At 34.2% G+C, this 27,424-nt stretch overlaps 1 protein-coding gene across 8 annotated transcripts in view; it reads right to left on the bottom strand.

Moving 5' to 3' along the window:
- Nucleotides 1-27,424, bottom strand: part of LOC123312569 (long-chain-fatty-acid--CoA ligase 4) — a 35,909-nt gene that overhangs the window by 1,144 nt on the left and 7,341 nt on the right. Inside the window, exons 1-11 of one of the 8 annotated variants that reach the window (XM_044897066.1) lie at nucleotides 23,832-23,847; nucleotides 14,914-14,946; nucleotides 10,683-10,821; nucleotides 8,226-8,315; nucleotides 3,369-3,584; nucleotides 2,540-2,969; nucleotides 2,101-2,435; nucleotides 1,236-1,375; nucleotides 1,006-1,178; nucleotides 585-848; nucleotides 248-520 (exon numbers count right to left, since the gene is read on the bottom strand). In XM_044897066.1, coding sequence (XP_044753001.1) covers nucleotides 248-520; nucleotides 585-848; nucleotides 1,006-1,178; nucleotides 1,236-1,375; nucleotides 2,101-2,435; nucleotides 2,540-2,969; nucleotides 3,369-3,584; nucleotides 8,226-8,315; nucleotides 10,683-10,821; nucleotides 14,914-14,933 — 2,080 coding nt within the window. In that variant the 5' untranslated portion in view covers nucleotides 14,934-14,946; nucleotides 23,832-23,847. Of the gene's footprint in view, nucleotides 1-247; nucleotides 521-584; nucleotides 849-1,005; nucleotides 1,179-1,235; nucleotides 1,376-2,100; nucleotides 2,436-2,539; nucleotides 2,970-3,368; nucleotides 3,585-8,225; nucleotides 8,316-10,682; nucleotides 10,822-12,204; nucleotides 12,367-14,913; nucleotides 14,947-15,239; nucleotides 15,392-20,676; nucleotides 20,794-23,831; nucleotides 24,034-27,424 lie in introns of those variants that run through there. The other 7 variants (XM_044897065.1, XM_044897069.1, XM_044897064.1 and 4 more) reach the window with 7 other exon arrangements.

The raw sequence follows: 27,424 nt of genomic DNA on the forward strand, positions 1-27,424 counted from the left end.
ATGAAGGATATTGTAATATGAATTTTCTCTCCCAAAAACACCCATTTTTTTTTCAAATATGCGGATTATATTGGCGCACCTTTGCTTCAGGATTAATCAGAAAAGGTTTCTATAATGGCTTCAAGTTTATGTAATTAAAAAAATTTTCAGATGATACAGAAAATATCTTAAACTTTTGACAAGCATTTCAGTTCCAAATTATTTTTATGGAGTGGGTTATAGAAAATTCTATCAGAGATATTCTTACTTTTCTTTCCATGATCAGCCAATTCTTGAAGGACAATTTTCTCTATTTCTGGAGTTTTGCAAAGTTCATCGAATGATTTCGTGTAACCCTTCTTAGCAGCCAAATCAATCAGCTGCTGTTGATTAGGAACAACAAGAGCTACACAATGATCCTTTGAGGATTCCCCATATACACAGATATTATCAACTAGGGGACTGGTTTTCAATTGAGCTTCCACTTTTCCTAGTGAAACGTACTCCCCAGCTTGCAATTTCACCAAGTCCTTTTTACGATCTAAAATGAAATATCAGTTTATAGGATTGATCAACAGCACAAAAAGCATTCCTCATTGACTAACCTATGATTTTGACTACACCATCTTCATGTATCTCACAAATGTCTCCAGTCTTGAACCATCTTCTACCATCTGCTTCGAAGAAATCTTCATCTGTTTTATCTGGCAACTTATAATATCCTGCACTGATATTGTCACCACCAATGATGATTTCCCCTCTAGGATAAGGTTTATCTGTAACCCTGTAGTTGCCTTCCTCCCAATTGACTAATTTTATATCACATACTGTAGTTGCAGCTCCAACACGACCAAATGACATGTCATAGACTGAAATAAAAAGTAACCTTAACCTTATAAAATTGATTTGTGTATGTTGTTACTACATTTCCTGATATTATTTTTGTTAAATGAGTACAAAACTAAATCATTCTTCATTAGATGACTCTGTATACATGGTGCTCTTGAAGGTTAATATGATACTTACAGTCTTGGACCGTAGCAGAAGAGCAAGTTTCTGTCAATCCATAACCTTGAATTACTTTCACACACAGACAGTTATTGATTTGTTCATGGGTTTCTGGTGAGAGAGGAGCACCACCAGTTAGAACAAGCCTCATTCTACCTCCTAACAAAGCCCTTACTGGACCGAAGATTATTCTGGAAAAAAAAATTCTGTAATCCAAAAAATTGACAAGTTATGGTGATTGAATTTACCTGTCGATCAAGGGCGTACTATAACCTCTCCTTTTCCAGGCTTCCTTGTAATCATATGCGAATTTGAAGAGAACTTTTTTTGTGATACCACTTTTACTAACTTTTTCTTGAATATTTTTGGAGATCCTATCCAAGATGAGCTGAAAAAATTCAAATAGTGAAAATGCTTGAGAGGATTGGGAAAAGTCAATATATGAGTGAAATATTGTTATGGGTCAAAATTATATATTTCTTTTATAGTATAACATTCAAGACATTAAAGTGAAGACATTAGATTTTTTATTCCACATTGAAAAATATATTGGTATGTGTTTGGGACTGAATCAGTTATGAAGAAGTTAGGCACTTATCGGTATACAGATCACGAAAATTCGACTCTGAACATAGGGATTGTTATGAGAAAAAAAAGGTCAGAAGAAATGCGATTGACCAATGCGAGCATAATTTTAGCCCAAAATAAGTGATCCGTCAAGTTGAATATTGAAAAATTTACCACCTGTAATAAAAGTATTCTCGTACTGGGAGATTGCATTTTTCTTCTTCCTCATGACATTCCACATGTTTGGCGTTAAATTTTCATAATCTGTAGACTGATTTCGCGAGCACCATGTGGCAGAGGTGAGTAGGTAAAATATACTCATTTAGGGCATACAGAACTCGCTGTTTACCGAAAATCGCTGCGTTTCGCCGGCCGCGAAAGAAACCAAACGAAAATGTCAAGGATGTCAAGATATTTCATAGACGTTTCAGGTAACTGTTATATTTTTATCTGCTATAGTGGATTGAAACCAAACAATTTTGGTTGGTTAACAACCAATCTTCTTGTATGTAGTTATGAACCAAAGAAGGCAAAAGAGGTACTTACAGGTACTGAAGTCATGCAAGTTGGATGCAACACAGTAGCATCTCCCTTACAGCCTTTTTTGATTTTACTCCCACTGTCAATCATGGTTAGAGCACTAGAATAGCCGATCGGCACTGCACTCAACAAACATACACTCTCCACTAACAACTCAAATACATGAGCTAATGGCAAGAATCCAATCATAACATCATCCTCATAAATAATAGTAGAGTCGCAGAAGGCTTTCAGAGTAGTTATCAGGTTTTTGTGAAGGAGAATTACACCTTTTGGTACACCTGTGGAGCCGCTGGTATACATGATGATGGCCGTATCTTCTGCTGTAGGGGGATTTTCAGCTACAAAGAATAACACGTATTTATTTTGGAAACAATAGGTTTGATGTGAAAAAACTAAATTGTTGGCTTGAAAGTGCACATCAAGAAAAAAATTTCACACTCACCAATGGACGATTTTGATCCTTTTTCTATTACTTCCTGGAAGTTAATAACCTGAACACCCTCCTTGTATCCAGTGGGGTCCAGTTTTCTCAGCTGATCCTCCATATAGATCAGGGTGGTCACTTTGGGCGTCTGTGACAGAATATTCTTGAATTTCGGCATAAGATCGTGACTGGTGATGACGGTGGTGACTTCCGTCTCGTTGATACCGTGGGCGATTGCTTCGTCTCCCAATGTAGCATAGATGGTGACTAGGGGGATGTTCTGCTTGAAGAGGCCATGAGCAGCGATCATCCATTCTTCTCTGGTCTCAGCGAATATAACGACATTCTTCAAGGGTTCGTTTCCGAGCTCGCGAACTCCTTTGCCGAAATTACTGGCCAAGGTGTTCACTTCGTAGAAGGTCTTCCATTTGTAAACACCCATATTATACTGAAATGAAAAAAAATGTGTCCATATCTGCGATATTATCGGAATGAAGAATGAACTAATAATTATTCGGATTTGTAGTTATACAGGGTGTTCACGTTACACAAAACCGTGAATAGAGGACGTTGCACTTTATTCAAAAAATTTGGTTAGGCTAGGTTATTGTAGGAACTTCGTTTCAGAGTGTTTTCTGGAATTTCTATAATTTCTGTTTCTAAAACTTTTTTATTTTTTCATTATATGCTAATATCATTGTTTCATAATTGATCCATTAGTTCGTTCCATCGGAAGCTTCTTTATAATGACTTGTGTGGAACGAAGAGCATATTTATCAAAAACACTAGAGAATACTTTGGGGATTCTTTGACAACATTCTATTGGAGAACAGATGAGTATATTTACCTTTTTGAAAACCCGCCCATTCGGTTGTAATTCGTCTTCTTCACTGAGGATCTGTCGCGTTCCCAAGCACCTCTTATTGGGGTAGTTCTTCGTGGTCCATTCCAACATCTTAGTCATGGTGTCGATATTGTTCCTAACCATACTTGTGTGGATTTCTCCAGGAGGTTGAACGGACCTGTATGTGATGCTGGTGGTGTCTTTTGTGATTGCGACAGCCTGTATGGAATATTGTTTAAGTACTTGAAAAATATTATGTCGATATTGTGAAATAGGAATTGATGGAGTATAATAAATTTTGAATCAGAATGAAACGGAAACATGGGATGGAATGGAATAGCATTGTAGAGAACTTTATTCCTGCTCCAATGAACAACTTTCTGAAGACTCTATTTGTCAATCGGACAATGATAATTGACACGTTCATTCCATCCCACGAATATTTCATTCTCGATTAAATAGTACCAGTACAAATATTAAAATCCTTAACCTTAGCTAATACTAAAATCATTGCATAGCCCCATATAATTTACATAAAATTTTTCCATATTGAAGTCATGCAGTTCCAGGGAATGTGTGAACGATTGTTGGATTATGCATTTGATAAGCGTTAGTTTATCAGTGAGAAATCTTTAGACTCTAGTTTTAATCAGAATTATAGGTAGGCAAATTTTCCACTCTGTGATAACATTAATAAAATCTGAACCCTTTTCTTTTACATATTTATAAATTGAAATGAAATTGCTTCGGACCTTGCAATCATTTTCTTGATTGAACGATTCGAATCAGATTTCGATTCAATTAGATCATTCAAGCACATTGAATCAATAACAAAAATGTATTGTACGATATGAAAATGTTTATTGTAAAAAGGTTTGATTCAATAAAATTTTGATTGAAGTTCACAGTTGATTAGCAGAGCATAAATACCTCAAACAACAGTGAAGTTCGGTGTCAAAATATAATAACCAAGTTTATATATACTTATAAAATGATAACTTGAAAATGTAATGCAGTTCGATTATTTTTTATTGAATTTGATTGTATTTCTCCATCAGCGTGTAAAATTGTGATGTATTAAATACAATTACACACTGTGTATCATAAATTTTTTATTAAGCAATTGATTTCGGCGCCTTTGACATCATCAGGCTTATCTGGATAACGATTCATTTTATAGGTGGTACATGAGACGAATAACGACGGTGTTCAATACAATTTCAGAATACTGAAATTATATGTCCAGAGATAGAGCAAACTTTTTTATTTGGGGTAAAGTTATTTCAAGGAGAATGAGCAAGGTAAGTTGGTTTGAAAAAATGTTTGTATCAGATCGCCAATGATAAAAAACCTAGCTCATTTTTGACGAGACGAATTTTTTCAGATATTTTATAAATTATGTGAAATGTCTGAATTGACGGGCTTCAGGTCTAAAGACAAAAATGTTCATGCTATATTACGTAAGATTTGACCCATGGCAAAATTCTTCAGCCGTAAAAATGTGAAAGGAAACCAAACCTAGCATAAAATATTATTATTTAAATAATATTATGTTTATAAGCAATTTATTCTATCGTGCATTATCAACCAGGCGGTATAGCCACAACGTTTTTTAAATATGATTAATTATAAGAAAGCATAATAAATAGAGTGGTCGAAGAAAGTGAAAAAAAAAACATTATAGTAGAGAAAATGGGAAGAAATACATACGGGATGAAAAAAACTGTGAACTAAGTAAACTCAATTAATTGTGAAAGACGTTGTTGCTATTTGGAAAAATTGTATATACAGGCTGTTCCAGATAACAACGTCAAGACGAAACCGGGTTATAGGCCAAGTCTCAATGGTAATCAGAAAAATTTGAAAATCTATAACGGTCTCTTCACTCCTGTTACTACAACCCCTAGGGCCCTAGACTTTCAACCCTTCTTTTATCTTAGTTCAATTTTTATAACGTGAAGAGAGTATTCTGATTTTGTTTCGCCTAAAATACGTGACTTATTTTTGTTTATATTTTTTCTGATAACCATTAAGACTTGGTCTATCTCCCGGTTTCGGCTTGACGTCGACGTCTAAGACACCCTGCATGAATAAAAAATGTCGAAACACTGTAACTACGGAATGTACACAAAAATCCAGTCGCTGCTGGGATCAGAAAAAAACAATGATTAATCCTAATAGCATCGAATTCAGAAACATAATGTGCCATTCTTAGATTATTCGAAAGTTATAACCATAAATATACAGGAAGTTTCATAACATGTGGAGAACAGTTCAGAGAAATTGGACAACGCACAGTCTACACCAACACATGAATTCGTATGTGGCCGATACTTGATGAATATCCATAATCAAACTGAAAAACTGAATTAGATATATGATTTTCATTAAGATGCTTTTGAATAATAACGTATTTCAGTGAAAACAATGTAATTCAGTATTTAAGTTTAATTACAGTATATCCTCAAAATCCCCATTTCTCAATAAAAAGAAGTTTTTTGGGTAGAAGCAATATAATTTTGGAAAATTGAGAGATCAATTTTGTTCTTGATAGGAACATTTTTCTGAGTAGAAACCATAATCATATTATTTCAAATAAAGCATACCAGATTCAGCAAGTTTTCTTTCGATCCGCAATGTTATTTTTATGGTAAAATCAGATCAAACTCAATTGGAACTTTCTGAATTTTTAGTCCTCACTTGTTAGATATCGGTTCTTCATAATTTTATTATTTCTACCTGAAAAACCCCTTTTGTTTCGTTTTCGATGGACCGACCACTCCGTATAAAATACCCAACGTCCAACTGATACCACATATAATGAAGTATCCTGGATATAGACCCTATTAACTGGTTATTAGGAATTCCCGGAAAGATTTTCAGGCCAAGAATAAAACGAATATTCGATTTTCAGAATACAGATTATTCGCCTCATTTTTGCAGGAGTTATGCTGGATTTTCATTTGAGAAATTAAAACTTTAGGGTGGTTTTGAATCCATCGTATTAACAGTCGATAATGTGAAGGTTCTTCACACCTTTGTTTTATAGTTTCAAAGAAGCATTTCAAATGTAGTAAAAAATAAGTGGAAGTCATAAAAAAATTATTGTTGGTTGAGCTTTATGTCGAACACATGATAAGAAGAAATATGGCATTAATAATTCGATTGTATCGAAAGCTATTCATAGAAAAATGTTTCGCGATTTGAAAAAAATATCCTATATATACGTGCTGACTTTTACTTTTTGAATTCGGTTTATTTCAATGAAAGCCTCGATGCCTAGCAGCCTTTGAAACGCACAGATCGCATTTCTGTGTCAGTTTTCTGTAAAGTTCTTGGATGACTTTTTTTTGTCCCATTTCAAACATGAATAACACGATTATAATGAAGAAAACAATACTCCAATTCAAGGAATCGTAGAAATAAAAATTCGAGCTACACATAAGCTATGCATAACCTTAAGTTTATGGCAAGGTTGGCTAGGTTCTTTCATGTAAGTTGACATTACTCAAGTTGTCCATGATTTTTCATTGATTTATATTCATATCTGAAAGCAATATTTCTGCAAATCGAATAACACGAATAGTATCATTGATTCTTGAATCATCATAAAACATGCAGGATGAGTATTTGACTCGTAAAAATATTTTAACAGTATATTTTTGAGGTCGAAAGGAACCTTCTTTTTCATACCATTTCTTCCGATTCGGCCCTGATAAAAAGATAATGAATTGTGCCACACCCGGAAAAATCAAATTATCTTCAGAATAACAAGCTAAATCGATAACTATACACATCTGTGGATCTTTTGAAGAGAGTTGTATTCAGACAAAGTACCCAATTTTTCAAATTTCACAGATATTATTGAACATCAAATTACTCGAAAACTGCTCATTATGCGAAAAAATATGAAGAATACTTCTATTTTACAAAACAATAAAATATTCATTAGATGGCGTCCAATTTAGTTTCAAGAGTTGGGTTCTTTGAATTTTCAGTATTTTTATGGTACGTAATGGTCATAATGAGAAAACTGGAAGATGTGGGTGATATCTTGTGTTCGAAAAAAGAAAAACAATATTTCGAAATTCATTTCATTCGATCAAACCGTTTGTGAGATAATTTGGGGCTAGATGAATGATTCAAAGTTTTGCGGAATCGACTCTACTTAGGGCATAAACTTTCATCATTTTTGATATTACAGGCTGGTCCGAAAGTCACGAAACACGATACCACCCTGCTTTTTTTAACTGGGAACACCCAATTTTTATTCGGAATCCACATGAAATTTCGATTTCGAAATACCCCAATTGGCATAATTTTTCGTAATGCTTTTTTGGTGACAAATTACATTATGATGGTTTTAACTAGAGATAATATTTTGAAAATGTATGATTTTTTTGAATTTCCAAAGAGTTTTCAAGTCCTTCTCAGTTTTTCAGATCACTCTGCAGATGGCCTTTAAAAAAATTTCAATAAGTCAATTTTTTCAAATGACATACCCTGAACTTTTTCTATCTATTGGATATTATAGTGAGGACTCTTCATTTCTATAATTTATGGTAGACTTTTTGAAATTAGTTTTGAAACGTTTTTATAGAAGACCGCCCAATAGGCCAATCCAACAGACAAAAGAAGTCCAAGGCATGTCATTTTTGAAAAAATTGATTCATTGACATTATATTAGGGAGTTATCCGAAAAACGAAAAATTAGAGAACACTTGAACTTCTGATTTTTTTATTGTTCGAATGAGGCAATAAATGCCGAATAATTCGTTCTGAAAAAAGAATATTCGCCTATCAATCCAAACCAACCCCTTAAAATAAATTAAAATTTTCATTTGAAACAATCTTGTATACCTGTTTGGCTATAGCCGAATTAAGGGATCCATTGATATCAATGCGCACATCTTTTTTCGACGATTCAGTTTCACTTGCAATAATCGTTGCCTACAATGAACAATACAATCTATACTAATCAGCAAAATAACAAACTTACAACCTACAATAGAAAAATAACAACTGTGAACGAAATTAATTCAACCAACACAACTTTTAACAAACAGCCTGAAGGTATATCCTTCCAAGAATCCAACATTGTATACCAAAGCTGTGATGTGCGTTTGATCGAGATTTTTTTTGGTGAGGAGAACAATTTCTGAAATCTACACTACTCAGAATCAGAAGAGAACATGAAATCATCGAAAATTCAAGGCCACAACACACTGACTGTCGGTTACTATAAATGATAAGTATAGTATGAAAAAAATTCTATTAATAATTACACTGATCGACAAAATTATACCTTTGTTCTCCCACCTAAGGGAAATATATATATTTTGAATCTTCGTAGCCAAGGTATAAACGCACGATAAATAAAAAGTGGAAGTTAGCTCTTGTTGTTTTTTAATAATTATATTCATGATTTTTAACAAAAACAATGCATTATAATATTTGCAATGGTGTAAAAGATTCCGATCGCTTAGATCTTTTGTCTTTTCTGCTGTAGGACGACTCCAGTATTTCTCTAACGATGGACCAACACTATTCAGCAAGCATAGAGGGTTCCCCTTTGCCTTGGTAGCGTTTTTCGAATGACGCGATGTCTTGATGGAATCGCTCTCCATGCTCGTCACTTACGGCTCCCATATTTTGTGGAAAGAAATTAATATGTGATTGCAAAAAGTGTATTTTTAAGCCCGTTTGCAACAGCCGAGAATTCTCTAGAGAATTTGCTCGGAAATTCATGCGCCGTGAATTATATACCGTTGCATACGCACTTTCGGTAGAATTCTCTGTTCAGTTGCATACAAAATAATCTCTGCCGTTTTCTTGCGAGAATTTTGTAGAGAATTCTCCAGAGAATTCTCGGCTGTTGCAAACGGGCTTTAAGGACATGTTGCATCCCATTTTTTGATGAGCCTGTAACATCGTTTTGACGATATTTAGATATTTACCTACATATTGCGGAGATTTGTGATTGCCAAGAAAATTTTTGGTCACTTCTACAAAGGACAACCAGGCTTCTTTTTCAAAGTCATTCAATGCTGCCAGAAACCGAACTTGTCTCAATAGTTTGTTTATTTTATAAAATATCGTAGGGTACAGAAGTGCGAACATGGACAATTCACGCATGTCTTTTATTTTGATAACGGGAGCTAAACAAACGTAAGTACTATTATTTTTGTAATAAGGTGAGGAATACCTAACCAAAAAATATAAATCTCTTAGGTGGGACATGTTGCATTCCATTTTTTGATGAGCCTGTAACATCGTTTTGACGATATTTACATATTGCGGAGATTTGTGATTGCCAAGAAAATTTTTGGTCACTTCTACAAAGGACAACCAGGCTTTTTTCAAATTCATTCAATGCTGCCAGAAACTGAACTTGTTTCAATAGTTTGTTTATTTTATAAAGTATCGTAGGGTACAGAAGTACGAACATGGACAATTCACGCATGTCTTTTATTTTGATAACGGGAGCTAAACAAACGTAAGTACTATTATTTTTGTAATAAGGTGAGGAATACCTAACAAAAAAATATAAATCTCTTAGGTGGGAGAACCCTTGTTGAATAGTGTTATTATTAGTAGATACTTAACGAAACTTTTCAAGTGTACTTGAGGAGTTGGTCATACCTACCTACACCCTCTATGAGGGTGGAGGGTAGTTGAGTTTCATATCAGCCTTAGCTCATTCTGTCAGAAATGCCTTGTGTTGCTGAGCATGATTTGGTCATGATATTTGTTTTATCGAACCTTTTTCTATTATACGGATTGAATAGTTCAACCTTTTGAATACGAATATTTACATTTTAATAATAAGGATTATTATATATGAATATGATATGAATATCAACGAGTATTACGATCTGAATTGAACTAGCCAATTTGCCAATTTGGTAAATTTAGGTCAGAAGCTAATTCCAGCCAATACGACTCACGTTTGAAAGATATTTTTTTTCCCCAAAAACCGTTACCAAGCAAGAAATTACAGGAGCTATCAAATTTTGATTTTTAAATGTTATTGTGTTTTTTTGATGAAATACCCACAATATTGATTGACTAAATTTTTCCGAAACTTAACACATTTGGAACAATTTTGAACATCAGAGGTGACGACTTGTTCTGTGTTGCAGCCTTGTCTATTCGATGGTGTCGAAAAAGATGCATTGTAAAAAAAAAAGAAACATGATTTGAAGTGCTCAGTTTCAGTTTCGCTAAAAACGCTCAAGCAACTGCTGCAAACGGGAGATTCAGCTGATTTCCAATCTACTGGACACATTTTTCTACTTCAAGTATGGCTCAACTGACCTGAACTTTTCTGGCAAGTGCCCTAACTTTCCATGGCCTTTGGAGGATCAAGTACACAGGGTACGTGAGGACGTCATAAACGAAAGCAAGCACCTTCAAGGCACTGATAGCCAACGCTACGCCTGTTCCGTCCATGTCCCTGCAAACAAAATGATGAATTTTTAGAATTACAGGTATTAAATGTTGGAAAAAAAAGATGTAAAAACATCTGAAAGCATGCAGGTATTTGTGTGGGTGAGGGAATTTATTTGCGACTTGAAAATTTAGAGAATTGATATTTGATAACACAAGAAATAGAGACATTGAGTCGTATGCATAAATAAGACTATTTGCTTTTACTATAATACTATCTTTGTCAGTTGCTTATAAAATGTATGATTTCCTTTCAATAAACTGAAGTGAAAGCATTTACTACTTCTTTATGCATATGGCCCATTATATTTCTCAGAGACATCATTATGAGATACAACCCTACTAAATAACTCATTGCAGAACGAGTTGAATAGAACTGTCTTTGTGAAGATCACATGTAATCGTAATACAGTATTCTTTCGATGAAATTAAATAAAACACCCTTTACGACATAACTTGAGTTCAATTATTTTTCGAAGCATAGTTACATTATGCAATTATTACGCATTTCAGCAATTTCACAGAAAATATTTCTAATCTGGAAACTATGATGTGGAGGTAGATTATATGCATTAAAATTAGGCACAGAACAACAACCTTCCCAGTACCATCGATTTTTTTTCGAACGCTTGTTATGACACATATCTGTTGGAGAATGCCGGTGCAGTTCTGAGGCAAAAAGGTAAAAAGAAAATTGATTCTTGAGCTAAATATATTCAAAGAATGTAGAAAATATGAAAATTTAATCGTTCTTATGGATATAATCGACATGATTTCTAGAATATAATGGGTTCAAGAACAGATAACCATTATTATATTGATAAATTTTGATAACATATTAAACTTTTTTTCCCCAATTGCTCTTTGATCCTGAAAAATTAGGTGTACTGAATGAAAACAATTATATCGGTGAAATCACTTTGTGCTAATCTTTTTTTGAGAGATATGGGTTGCTCAGAACGTTAATTAACGTGATCTCAATAACTTCACACCTCATACTAGCATCTAAAGAGAACAGGATATTTTCCACCGTTTTCTAGTTATGTATTAGAATAATACGCTTTTTATAATAATTTAAAGCAACAGAAATTGAACAACATCATATTAATATTAGAAGCAGTTCTGAACAGAAAAAGATACTTTGTTAATCTTCACCCTACTAGAGCATGAAGAAAAAGATTGATGTCAAATATCTAGAAAAGCTAGACGGATCCTAACTGAATTCATATTTGTATAATAAATCATAATAATAATAATAAAATGGAAAATTATACAAACAATCTGTAAAATATGCCAAAATCGGAGGAAAATATCTTTTTGCATAAAAACAATCGTAATTTCAGTGCCAAATCAATAATATGAAAAAGAGAAAGCAAGACAGACATCCTACCTAATAAATGCCATTCTGAATCCGAATCCTCCAAGGGGCCACAATTAAAAATTATTAAAAACAATAATAAATCAATGAACGAATACCAAAATACAAGGTAAGGTGAAAACGGAAAAATCAGACAATACACAACCACAGCAACACATTGAGTGGAGTAATGATGACCGCATATTAAGATTTCATATATCAAGATATGACGAGAGATAAGTGGAAGAATACAGAACAATAATTTGAAGGAGATTTTCATGCTGAAATGTGGAACAGGTTTCTCGATAACATGGAAAATGAATTCCTGAATGACCCCTTTTCTTTCTGATTCATTCCATTCACGGGTAAACGCACTTTGATACAGGAAAGTCGAAACTTGATAAGAACGCAGATAAAAATAAAATATTCTTGGAAAAAAAAAAACTATTCAGACCAATTCATTAAGGACTGATGATCAGCATCAATGGTCGGTCGCAAACGTTGATGACGCGTTTTTTTACTTGTATTCCACTTATGATCAGCACTACTGATTAATTACTATCAGTCTTTGGTGAAGTCTCCGGCGCCTGGATAAGGGAAACTCAGTAGATGTTCAGTCCCTTCAAAGTTATTTTAGGCGAAACACTGGTTCATTGAAATAATATTAGATATATGAAATAAGGAATGATGAAAAACGACAATTAATTGATAACAGAGAATTTCATTAAAAAATAATTAAAATTATTGACCCAGATCTTTATTAACTATACCTTTATTACTTTTAATGAAATTTCCTAAACTATTGATCAGACTGAAAGTAATTTTTCTCGAAATAACAATAAGCTATGTTGTCAATACAATATGTATACAGGGTGAGTCTTTCAGATATCGATTGAAATTTATTTTGGGAGGATTTTGCATCTCTTCACAAACCTCCGAAACGTTACGAAGAATTATAGTTTCAACGTTATTTATTTTGAGTTCATTGTCAGGCAACAATTTTTTCTAGTTAATTTGCTCCTAACAAATTAGTGCAAGAATTCACGCAGGAGCAAATCGTTGATTTCATTTTTAATTAATTTTGTTTCAGAGATTGGGAGTGAAAGCCCTAAAAGGTTTGTGAAGGGTGAGTCTTTGACTCGTACAAATATTTCAACAGTAGATTCTCGAGTTCAAAAGAAACACTTTTTTCCTATACCATTTTTTTCTATTCGACCCTGATAAAAAGATATAGCCATTTCGACTTTTCATAATAAGCTGTGCCACCTCTGGAAAAACAAAATTACCTTCAGAATAGCTATCTGAATCTGTGATACTACACATGTGGATTTTCTAAAAAGAGTTGTATTTACCAAAGTATCCAATTTTTCGAATTTCAAGATACTTTTTAATTTTTGAACATCAAATTATTCGAAAACGGCGCATTATACAAGAAAATATGAAGAATACTTTCATTTCACAAAACGTTTAAATACTAATTTGATAGCATCCAACTTAGTTTTAAGAGTTGGGTTCTTTGAATTTTGGTAATTTTATGGAACGTAATGGTCATAATAAGAAAACTGGAAGACGTAGGTGATACCGTATGTTCGAAAAAGATTAATCAAATAAATAAAAAACTATATTCTGAAATTCATTTCATTCGATAATACCGTTTGTGAGATAGAAATTGAAATAACATTTTTTCATGGCTTTTCAACAGCCTATCTTTTAAACTGAGCTGAATCGGAAAGAATTGTATAGAAAAAAAGTGTTTCTTTTGACCTCAAGTATCTACTGTTGAAATATTTGTATGAGTCAAGACTCACTCTGTATATTTATTGACGAAAACAAAAATATCACTCAGCAACATAAATGAATATTCATAAAAAAAAAATAAATCGACTAGATTCTTCCTAAATATTTGCATAATATGTATGTACTTATGTTGATTTAATTCTGGGTTGAAATATTTCATGTTTTTCATTTCGAGGACGTCAGGATAATCGGAAATCCGTATAACTGGGGTTCGGATAATGTGGTTTCTACTGTAGTTTATAGTTTCTTCTTTTTGGATGGGTAAACGAGACCTTTTGTCTATTGAATATGGGCTAAAAGCTAAAACCACTATTAAGTGGAATTTGTTGAATGTTTGATTCTTAAAAAAAAAATATTCTATTCACACACTACACTAAGCATAAAACTACTAAAGAGAGCATATTCAGTAGTTGTATGCAGCCATTTTTGTTCAAAGAACTAATCCCACGTTTCTCCACGAAAGGAACAAGGAGTCAAATACTGCATTTTTGCTACATTTTCAGTACACCCTGTATCATGTAAGTAAGTAAAGTAAAGAAATGAAATTTGTGTGGGCCTGAAAAAAGGAACTAGTCTAGGGGGAGTGGAAGTCCGATTGAAAACTTGAAAATATAGTTATACAGTATGAATCTCCACAATTCTATATTGTGATTCAGAAATTCATTTTCCATAAAAATTATCATTCATGTATAAATATGACTCAGTCGAGTCATACCTGAAAAAGGAGCTTATAGCAGATAGTATGTATAAACTAGCATTCGTGCGGAAAACCAGCAGAACAAGCTGAGAGAAATTGGCGAGGCAGTATCCAAAAAATAGTTGCACAAACAAAAAACAATAGCAAAGATTTTGGAAAGATAAATTAGTTGCAAAAAAATCGCATATCCTTGCAGAAAATAAGTCCATGCAAGAAATTCTGCAACGAGTACTGGCACAAATACTCACGACTTGTTTTCTGCCAGCATCTTCAGCGTTCACCTGCAAGGACAACACAAAACAATTTGTATTATTCCCAAATTAAACAGTCACAATATTCCTTCGTCTTCAGGACGAAACACACCCTTTTTTGTAGCGCTTGCCCCGTCTATTGTTTTTGCGTTAACACAATATACCACCATGGACATTGATAACCAGTTATATTGTTCAGCGTATATAAATAATAATGATTAAGGAGCGCATACACAGAAAAATTGGACAAGACTGCTTCTTCGATCGAATAGACTTCATTGGACACCAGTTCCTTTAAGTTCTTTGATTTTCCAAATACTTACAGATCTAGATCTGTTGCACAAGGAGACTCCCGTGCAAAGAAACTATATTGTTTGTGTTTGTCTCGAGGCCGCAAGACAAATATTGTCGTGTGTTGGGTGGCGTTCTTTGCAGATTCAAAAGCACTTATCACGATCATTATTCATTACCGGCAGAGATCCCCACCAAAGTCGCGTTCAAGTATCAGACGATGGTTCCGAAGTTCGTAGTCTATGCGAAATTGGAACGTGCGGTCCGCTGAGACGGTACCACTAGAAATTCCGTGATGTTTTTTTACGGTGATAAAGTTTCTGGAACACAACGGACTTTAAGAGAATAACGCGATACGATTTTTCCGAGGAAGTCAATCATTAGTATCGATACGATCCGATTATGATGACATTGATGACCTTTGAACCTCGTCTGGTGAACAATACCCCAAACCCGGGATCATTAATTTCCAATTTATTCGGTTGTTCCCTATTGCATTATTCAAATAGATGATATTCAGGTTGAAATTAAAGAAAAAGATTCCCATATAATATTCAATAATGAAAATTTCATTGAAATCGCCACCATCCCGATGAATACCATTATTTACCCACTTGATTGAACGCAATTGTGTTACAAGCAGCTTTTGTTGGGCCTTTCAAAGCTCATCAGTTCCTTCTCCTATACACGGTCTCTCAGGATTGATGGGTAAAAATTCGGATATAGGTTCAGTGGTTCAGAATAACGAAATAAAACGAAAGGTTTCTATAAAATCTATTATGCACACAGTGTGTACATAAAGTATGGAATAAATTCTGGAAGTGTGTACATAAAGTATGGAATAAATTCATTTTGTCGCACTGGGGTAAAAAAAAAAATGCTGGAACACGTCGATCTGCTTTTTAAGAGGAGCACATTTTAGGCATATTACCTTGCCTCTAGCTTCACCCCCTGAGCGGGGATGAGTGCCACCCCTAGTTTTTGTATTGAGAAGGGGGGGTCGAGTGATACATCATTTTGAAAGTCTCTCGCTCTATATCATATCCCTAGAGTTTGTAGTTGTTGTTGTTAACATGACAGCTTGTCAAAATTACTAATTTCATTAGTTTTCTCAAGCCGTCATTGAAAAATATTCTTTATAGACAAAACCTGAAACAATTGCGGACTTAAAAAGTAGAATTAAAATCGAATGTGCCAATATCAGTTGCCAAACTATAAGTATGGTCCAACACGAATTTGTCGATCGTTTGGGATACTGTTATGCACAAAAAGGGTGTCAGTTTGAATATTCAATTAAGTAAAGTAAGTTATTGTTTATCATTTGAGTAGGTAGTTATAACCCTAGAGTTTCAAAATAAAACCGAAGGTTTCTATAAAATCTATTATTGACACAGTGTGTACATAAAGTATGGGATAAATTCATTTTGTCGCACTGGGATTAAAAAAAAAATAAATGCTGGAACACGTCGATCTGCTTTTTAAGAGGGGCACATTTTAGGCATATAACCTTGCCTCTAGCTTCACCACCTGAGCGGGGATGAGTGCCACCCCTAGTTTTTGTATTGAGAAGGGGGGTCGAGTGATACATCATTTTGAAGGTCGCTCGCTCTATATCATATCCCCAGAGTTTGTAGTTACTAGTGTTATCTTTGTTAACATGACAGCTTGTCAAAATTACTAATTTCATTAGTTTTCTCAAGCCGTCATTGAAAAATATTCTTTAAAGACAAAACCTGAAACAATTGCGGACTTAAGAAGTAGAATTAAAATCGAATGTGCCAATATCAGTTGCCAAACTATAAGTATGGTCCAACACGAATTTGTCGATCGTTTGGGATACTGTCATGCACAAAAAGGGTGTCAGTTTGATATTTAATTAAGTAAAGTAAGTTATTGTTTATTATTTGAGTAGATAGTTATAACCCTAGTTTGAAGTTGCTACTGTAATTTCTGTTAATATGACAGCTTGAGAAAACTAATAAAATTAGGAATTTTGATAAGCTCTCATATTAAAAAAGATAATACTAGCAACTTCAAACTCTAGGGCTATGATGTGGAGCGAGAGACCTTTAAAATAAGGTGTCAGTCGACCCCCCTTCCCATCACAAAAACGAGGGGTGACACTCATCCCCGCTAAGGAAGTGAAGCTAGGGATAGATAATATGCCAAAAAATGTCTCTCTTAAAAAGTAGATCGACGTGTTCTAGAATTTTTTTTTCAATCCTAGTGCGTAGAAATTAATTTATTCCATACTTTATGTAACGAGTGAAAACATGAGTTTCAGGTGCATGTGTATTCAAAAATACCACTGCACATTTTCATTTGCCCATCTTGGTCGTACTTCGAAGAAATTGAAAAAATCCATCATCAAGTCTCCATCTTTGAAGCAACGTAACTCTCGATTGTCCATGTCCTCTTCCTCGTCGATTAAGCTGCATTCACAATCAATTCGCGGGCCGAAGTGCACTTCGGCACGTAATTTACCATTCGCAATAATCTTGGTACCAAATACTCAAATGAATCAAAAATGTAACTGATCAAAGCATAAGCATCAGCATCATCTATAGCCGGCACGAAATTCCTTGCCGAAGTGATAGTTTGCAACTTGCAAGAAATTTTGTCTTGAATTTCATTGTGAATGGTAACGGAGAACGCCATCTGCTAAGCTTCCGTGCCGAAGTGCACTTCGGCCCGTGAATTGATTGTGAATGTAGCTTTACTTGTGTTTCCTCAAGTTGGCGAGCCCAGAAACTTTGACAGGAATGCCGAAATGCCCGCTAGTCATATTCCAAAAAACTACTAAACTAATGTACTAAAAACTACAGACCCTAAGGAACACGTAAACCCCTTCATCTTACTGCTGCCACCACAACGCGAAATGTTTATTCGTCTGGTAAGCTTTGAATTTGTCTAAAAAGGGTATTAAGGCTGAAGCCATTTCATTTCTAAAACTTCTAGGAAAACACATGTTGTATATATGTATTTGTTCTGCATCTGTGTGAACATTAATTCATTGTTGAACCTGTTTGTCACAAAGATAGTTGTACTCGATAATGAATTAAATAAACTATTCTGTATCATTATTGAAAAATACCATAAATACGGTAACAAAACCGTCACAGTCTAGCCCCAAATTTGCCGCCTCGGGCAAGGACTCCCGCTTGCAACCCCCTAGATCCGGCACTGGGAAGATGAGGAATATACAGGATGATAAATAAATATCTACCTTGTCAGGGGATTTTCAGTTTGTCATATAAATTTTTTTCGAATTTTCATCCCTTTCAAAGGATATAACAATTCGGGAATTTTGCTTTTTTCCTCAAGAACGAGGTAATAATTTCTGCAAAATTTTTTCCCGATCCTATTATTAGTCAATAAGAAGAAAAAAAAAATTTTTTTTTATCCATTGAAGGGGTTTATTTGGATTTTTATGATATCGTGTCCGATGAATTCAAACACTACTAATGAAATACTTTTCTTCAATTACAATCAATTCAGAATCTCCAAAAAATTATCTACAATTAACTTTAAAATTCAACTGACATCTGTTAACCTTGCCTTCTGCAATTTTCCTTACCGGACACTGTAGTTTTCGTAACACTATCATTTTTTTCTGGCCAAGGAATCTGCTTGGAAAGTAAATTCATCTATTTATGACTCATTATGTATATTCCTCCTCTTCCATAACTTCGAATGGCACCCCAGATGAGACACCCTGTATATTATATAGGAAAAGGAATTAATAATTTTTAAACCGCTTAACAAAAGCTGACTGTAATTCAATTTCGTTAAATCGTTGAAGTTAGCTTATCGAAGTTGGTAAATAATGGTACCGATTTATTATTTATTCTTCAATTCCAACCGGAATATTATCTATTCGATTGAATAATGCAATAGAGAACAACCGAATCAAATGGATATTGATCTAAAGGATGAGAATTCGAGAGACATTTATATAAAAAACTATCCTTACTTTTGGCTAAGGAGTGATCTCACAAACTAGAAAAATTTATTTATGGATCAGCTTCTATATTGCATCTGTTTGAAATTTTCTACGAAGATAAGAGGCAAAATGGCCTTGCGCCACGCATAAGCCCAAATCTGGTGTAGGATATCGTTTGCCGAAAATTTTTTTAACGTTATTCTGCAAGCCACATAGATTCCAACGAGACTTAAAGTTGGCGTTCAAAAGAAGGCGTTTTTTCGAATGCAAACAGTAGGTTTCGTCCCCACATTTCACATTATTCAGAACATGAAAACAAGTGCAGCCTTCTAAATGTTTCCCATACCTAAATTGTACCATTCGTGATATATTCTGAAAGATGGCAAGCTTCAGAGCGAATTAGCTATGTATTATTTTTTATTTATGTTCGTCACTACATACATTATGTAATATTTGTCTATGTTTCGGTTGTTGACAGTCTAAAAATGGCTCAATGTCAGAATTATTCGCATTAAGATGATCCTCATTTATTTTTGATGTAACACAAACACTCGAAAGTATAATTTGAGCGTTGAGCCACATTTTGACAACTGTGAACAAAAGAATTATGAAGAATTATATATATTTCAAGAAAATGGTGAATTACCTGAGAACTGCTCTCAATAGCTATATGGAATGCTGCACAGAATAATCTTAGAATTTGAAGATGAATTAGAAAATTTAATAATATGGTGTTCCAATTGAAATAAACGATACATCAATTCAGTCATAAATCGCAAATATTTCAAAAGAGTCCATTAGCCTAACGTCTTTGTACAAAATTTCAAGATTCCCTAAACTTCTAATGGGACACCCTGTACGTATAGAAGAATTTTTACCGAAATGTTTCTTTGAGTTTCATTTCGTGCAAAAAATTTTCCGCTGATGGGCTCATTCTATAAGTGGATATTGAACGTTCTGTTGAATGATGGAAAACCTCTCACCAATTAAATAATTACTGAAGAAGCTGTTGTACAAGTTTGCCGACACAGCATGCAATTAAGAAGATATCATTAGATTAGCAATTAAAATCTACGCTGAAAAAACATTTGTATTTCTGTCGCTCTGGGAACAATCAAATCATCTGAATAAACCTTAGAACACAAAATAACTATATATTCTAAGGAATAAACCCATATTAGAAAAAAATTATCTATTATATTTTTATGAAATATAGAGAAAACCACATCGATAGAGGGGTCTTTTCGAATAACATAATTATGAAAATAAAGATAACTTCTAGAAGAACAAATAGTTAGTCCCTGAATTGTTTTCCTTTCAAAACCCTTCGTATGCATCAATGCTGAGAGTGGCTACTAATAACAAAATTATAGAGAACTTTCATTATATGGAAACATATAATGAAACAACAAAAATGAAAGCGTTAAGTACCTATTTTTTTTCCAACAGTCACCGAGCTACCACAAAAAAGTAAGGAAATTTTCCCAACCTACACAATACATCTGATTACAGAACCGAATATTCACCTTGACATTCCAGAAGGCCACGCCATATCCGAAGAATTAGACAACGAAATAAGAAACCGATACAAGAACAAACCAACACCAATAACACTGCAGCACTAACGACTCAAACAGGTGAACCAGAAACCGATTTAGTGAATGTGATTTTTCATTAAAAAGAACTGAAGGTTAAACTCCACCACCATCGGAAAAATATGCCACAATTCATTTATTTTATAATGGGAACTCATTGAAACGTAAATATGAATAATCAAATCTAATTATGTATGAGGAATGTTTTTCAAATTATACATCACGACTCAGGACACAAAAAATTGATTATTATTCATTTTGAGATCGATCCTGTAAGACTTGGTAGTATATGCGCATTAGGATACTGTATTTTTTGGAATAAGGATTAAGATTGAACAGTTTATTTTGCTTAATAAATGTTACTCGATACATATCAATAAAAACTTCCTTAATTTTTGATTATCCTAAAAACGGCGTCCTTATAAATGATTCGTCACATCGAAATGGGCGTCAATTTTGAGATTCTATTTTCGAAACCCCTTAATAAAGGAGCAGCACAGACTAATGTCAATGCCAACTGCGATGATTATCTATACCTGCTCGATCTATACTGATCTATAAAATTGTAGTGTAATTTTCGAATATCTGAATTTTTTTTTGAGTTTTGAGTTGTTTGCAAGTTATCTAAACCTAATCAACACTTTTCAAAATATTTGTTTTGGTCATGATTTCGCTGTGACAGATACCAATCAAAATTTGTTGTTAAAAATCAATAATCAAAGGGGACTCTAGATCAATAATCACTTTTATTATTTAGATAATGGAGAAATCTAAATCCGAAAAGTCCAGCTTCAGCCCTCGTGAAACTAAATTCGCAAGGTGAAGGTTATTCGATAACCTCCTCCTTATGATATATTCAAAACCGATAAGGATAAAAAACTCGATTAGAATTTGCCGGATCTGCGGATATCCAATGAAACATTCACATTTAATTTTTTTTCGCCATAATGTATAACTTTGAACTACCTTGTTAACATAATATTTCGACATGGTTAACTCAAGAATGTCATTAAGGAAGTAAAAATAATGCATTCTGAATTGTGGGAAATAAAATACAATTGGAAGGTACTTATGAGACTAAAAAAAAGATTCACGAACTTTGATCTCCTCATTCAGTACATGAAGGTTGATGAATAAGATCCGAGATTGCAGTAGAGTAATAAATGAAGTAATTTTCAACTGGAAAAAATAACATTGGCAACGAAGTGCGAAGTGAAACAAAATTTACGGATATAGCCTTTGGAATAGAGAAAGATGAAATAGGTAATCTTCATCCAAATAATGTTTTCTTGTTTTAGTAATAGAGGGTGTCCGGATTCAGGGAGGCCAAAATGTAGAAGAATTCATGACCAACTTTATTCTGTACTGTCAAGCACGGACCCTATTTTGCAACATAAATACTAATTTCTACATATATGTAAACAATTACATAGGTACTTCTAATGCGAAACGGTAGTCTGATTAAATTTTTGAACAGAAAATAAAATTCTTAGAACGTCTCTACAGCGAAAAGCAACCCCTGGTCGAAAGCACTACGAAAAAAATGGTCTAGGGTGAAATAAGTGTTTTCTGATAGTCACCAAACAATTTGCCCAATCGCAACAAAAAAAAAAAACCATAATGATGATATTTATTTGTCCCTGCCAAATTTTGTCATAATAATGGCAAAAATACAGTGCAAGGTGGGCAAAATTCGTTGTCTACTGAGGGGATCTCTAGAAGGAGCTAGAAGAAAAAGGATGACACATTTTCGAGCTCTTTTTTCATGACTAATCCAAATCTGACAATAGAATCGACCTATCATTTTAAACTGTCGAGTTATAAACAAATTGGGATTTTGACGATTCCGAAAAGTTCTCATAACTTTTTTGTCTTTGAAGTTACAGATCTGAAATTTCATCCTTCTTAGGCACTTTCATACGTAGAATCTACAGACAAAAGATTTTTTTCCAATTCAAAAATAACAAATTCAATAACAGTTTGCATTTGAAGCTCACCTAATGATTCGAAAGGAAAAAATATTTTGAGCTCATCAGTGGATTCTACATACAAACAGCCTGTATAAGGTCAAGTTTCAGATTTGTAACTTCGAAGACAAAAGAGTTATGAGAACTTCACGAAATTGTCAAACTCAAAAACAAAGTATCGTAGGAGGCTGCGGTTTTCACCATTCTTTGTTTCTCCGAAAAAGAGTTCGGAAATATGTCATCCGTTTTCTTCTAGCTGCTATAGTTCTCGAGATCAGTAAACAACGAATTTTGCCCACCCTGTACATACACATAGTTCATATTATGTTCAGTTATAATGGAACTCCGAAGTAAAAAAAATCATACCATCTAATTTTATGTTTTTAGCTGGAGTAGTTCAGAAGAAGGGCTACCCCCCAAACAGCTGTCAGTCGAGAAATATTTTTCGCAAGAAATTATTTGAACTCCCATTATGTTTTGATCGTAGAATACGTTCGTAATGAATTATTTAAGAGTAATTTTGGGATCTGGGACATCATGTATATTTGACCCCGGTAAGATAATAACTTCTTAAAAAATTTAAATTCGTGATGAGAAAAAATGCCCGAATAACAAAAAGAAATATTGAGAATCAAAGCGCAACACATCTAAGCCAATTTGAAACAGAAGAAAGAACTCTAATTCTAAACTCTCTTCATATTTTGAAAACGGTTGGAGAACATTGTTTTTGTTCATTGGTATATAATATTTCATTAGGAGCATATTCCTTTTTCTTCAAATTCTCATTGTTTCCTCTGTCGATGTCTGAACCACACACAAATAAAAATACGTGTTATGTGAAGAAATTGCTGCTGCGTTTGAAGTTTCAATGTATTCTCTCGTGTACAGAAAGTTGATTGTGGTAATTTTACATATAGGGAGGAGAAAACTCAACAAGTTTCACGAAAAATAGAAAAAACCATATGAACTAAAATACAAAGATTCCATCAGTATAATAATAGATGAGGTGAGATGTTAAATTCCAATTTTACTGGAATATGATCAAACCAGAGTTCCTTATGATGCATTCACTGATAGGGTGGATTATTGAGATTTCGGGGTGATTAGAAGATGACTTACCGTATCTCTACCATGATGCACAAAACTGAATACAGACGAATAAGAAGTCAGAACAACGCGGTTTGCAATTCGGTCACCTCTAATCGCGATTCACTCCACAATGAAATCCTCGATACTTCAGATGATTTAAATCAGCCTCGTTCGGGGAATGATAAGACAGAAACTACGGACTCTTCTTTCTGATAAAGAACGTTCGAGTGGAGCTGCATACCTTTTCGTGGCAACTTTTGAACGTCCCATTAGATAACGATTCGTGCTAACGATTAAACGGAATTAGCCGGTTCATTAGGTTCGATACCACGAGATCCATCGCTGAGGCTCGGTTTAAGGTCGTACCATCGGCCATGGTCAACCTCCTAAAACTCGCAACCTTGTGGTTTTATCACGCAAGAACGTAAATAAAGTGAATAGATTTTCCGATCTTAAAAAAACCTAAACCGGGCTTGCATGGGTAAAAACTGGATTTAAGACTGAATTCCAAATTTACTGAAACAAGTATAGCCGATAATGCTACAATGAAAAACATTACAATGAAAATATTCTTAGGTTCTATTTTTGCCTTTCGGTTGCCTCAATAATTCAAGAATCCTAGTAGTTGGGGAGCCCAAGAGGGAAAATCGGGATCTACTCGAGCGTGTCAGATTATTATGAGGAAAGAAACTTTGGACCCTGTAGTGTACATCTCCCAAAAATTAGATCTGTATTATATAGAGGCAATTGTCTAGGACAACCAGCCAGAATTGTAGAAAAAAAAACGATCATTCTACATACTCGTGCGTGTCATATTAAGATATATATGGTTGATTACATGTTGAAAAGTATATTTTATTCTCTTGATCTTACAATTTAAGCGTGACGGAGATGAGTAGAAGGGCGCCAAACTAGCAAAAAAAAAACGTACGTGTGGATTTTTTCTTTTTTTAAAGCTAATAGTTCAAGAATAACGGAAAAAATATAATCTGACAGTTTCAGCAAGCTGAAACGATAAAAATTGGTTATAAAGGTGAAAAAAATCGTTTACTCTTGAATTTTCTCCTCTCCTGGGCTTTAAATTGTTTTCGCATTCATTATGAAAGTTGTAGAGCATAACATTTTCTACAGATTTTGTCCGAAGCAATTCTTTTATGTTTTGAGATATATGGCGATGAATGTAGATTAGACTGGGATTCTGCAGCACTAACCTTGGGCTATCGCATGAGTGGCTAAGCTCCCCGCCCTTATCGCCCTCTAACTCGAAAACGGTTAAGATAATGTAAAACTGCTTCAGACCAAAGTTGGATAGAATTTTATTATCTTCAACTTTCATAGTGAATACAAAAACGATTAAAGGTAGAGGATGCTAAAAAATGCATTGTTATCGTATTCAAAATGTCAGATTAATAAAACCCCTACTGATTAGTGTCAGATTAATGGGTCAACATGTCTGCAACACCGAGATTAGCCATCTGTATGAAAATCTGACACGCTCGAATTATGTACAAGAAACGATATTTTTTTGCATTTTCAAAGGACCGCCGTGACCTTGCGTCACGTCCGAATTGTCAGTCTCTCGAAAAGTAGCTTCCTTTGGGACCAATTAACATAGGTATCCTCAAAAAATCTGACACGCTCGAAAAATTTTCAACTCTTCCGTATGGCCAGCCCCACCGCGCAAACTGTCAGATAAGCATGAATTTATTACCAAGACACGTAGGGCATAATATACAGTATCTTAATCTGACACGCTCGAGTATGTACACCTGACGATTTTTTTTACATCTCTGTCAGACGCTTTCCCCACCGCTGAAAGTGCATACATAACATTGATGGTTTCATCACACAACGACCATTTGGTAAGTTAGTGAAAATATTGCAACTTCACATAGCGTTGATTTGAAGCTTCGATACTACCTACCACAAAACACTTGAGTAGTTGAGATGTTCTATAAGAACAAAACTAGAAAAAACCTATAATAATAATGTCTAAACATCCCTTGAATATAAAATATAATCATCCTTTGATAGCCGGCGTTTTTCCAAGGATTGTTAAATGATTAGAGCAACCGAAAGGCACAAATAGAACCTAAAAAAAATACGTTTCCATTGTAAGTGTTTCGTCGAATATTAACAAGGTTGGCAAACGTTCCCGAACTCGTCCATTATTAATGATTTGCACCAGGAATGTTAGAGAGCATATCCGTGTGGGTTTATGCAGTCTTCCTCAAAACTAAAACCTGAAAAGGAGATTGGCAGGTGGCGATCACGTGACGTATATTTGCCGATCTCGGTCAGTTTTATATGCATAAACCGACCATTAGACAATCCAGATTAAGGAAGCGGCATAGTTTTTCATGGCTCAGGCTTGAATGTTGTCGATAGTGGAGATACTTGCATAATTTTTGTTAGATTATTCCAAGGCTTCCATTACCATAGATCACGAAAAATAACTCGCTATTTTGAGGCATACTGGGTATTGAATTGTGGGCGACATGGACTTAATTAAAAGATTCGGCACCATGTGGAAACTGATAGGACTTTTGTTCTTCTCCTGAATCTTCAGCTTGGAATCATTTGAACATATATAACAAACTCACAAATATAAATTACAGTAGAAATTTGAAATCCCTCTTCTTAGCAATTTGATGTCCATTATCACTGATATCATCATTTTTGCATGCTCTTCATTATTTAAGAAACATTGAATTGATGTGGCCGATACTTGATTAAAATCCATAATTGAATTTGAAACAGATTATACGATTTTCACAAAATGAGTTTTTAAACTACGACACGTGTTTAATGAAGTTTACAGGGGTTTAAATTCACCCACCTGAAGATGCTATTGTGATAGAAAAACATATGTCGTGGTTTAAAAACTTATTTTGTGAAAATCGTATGATATGTTTCAAGTTCATTCAAGAAACATGTGAAATGAGGCTTGAGTAGGTACCCAATTGGTTTAAGATATGTATGAATTTGGTTTTATTTTCATATTCAAACTGTAACCTATTTTTGCAGGGATGAACAGAGTCCCCTATCAAGTGGTACATTCTATAAAAGTATTTATCTTCTCCATGTTGAACAATATTTTAATGTGAAGTGAAGTATTCTCTTCCCTTATTCTTCTTGTGAAAATTCACCACACAGAAGTGACAGTTGACATCTGCCAACAAAAGTTAATGTTACCAGTAACTAAGACATAACAGATAACGACTGTAACTGGCTTTAAGCATTTACATGAAAATGCATTTCACTTTTAAAATGTAATAAATAGAATTTTCTGGCTACAGATGATCAATAATATCTCTGAAAATTCGCTCAACTTTGAGGTGCTTTGTTTGGAAACGGTTCGATCAAAAAATACACTCTTATGAGGACGAAGATCTTATTGCATTAAATTTTTTATAATCGATGCTTAGTCGATAGGCTTGTTCCTAGAGTAGTTCACAACGGTTGTGAACTGTACAGGGTGGGCAAAATTCAATGGTGTTGAATGGCAGCTAGGGAAATGGATGGCACGTGTCCGACCTCGATTTTTTCAAGTTATAAGTGAAAACTCATTTTAAGGCTTTTTGAATTGGTGGCTCTGCTTAATAAAGATTCAGTGATATCGA

This window comes from Coccinella septempunctata, chromosome 4 (assembly GCF_907165205.1).
Source record: "Coccinella septempunctata chromosome 4, icCocSept1.1, whole genome shotgun sequence".
NCBI lineage: Eukaryota > Metazoa > Arthropoda > Insecta > Coleoptera > Coccinellidae > Coccinella > Coccinella septempunctata.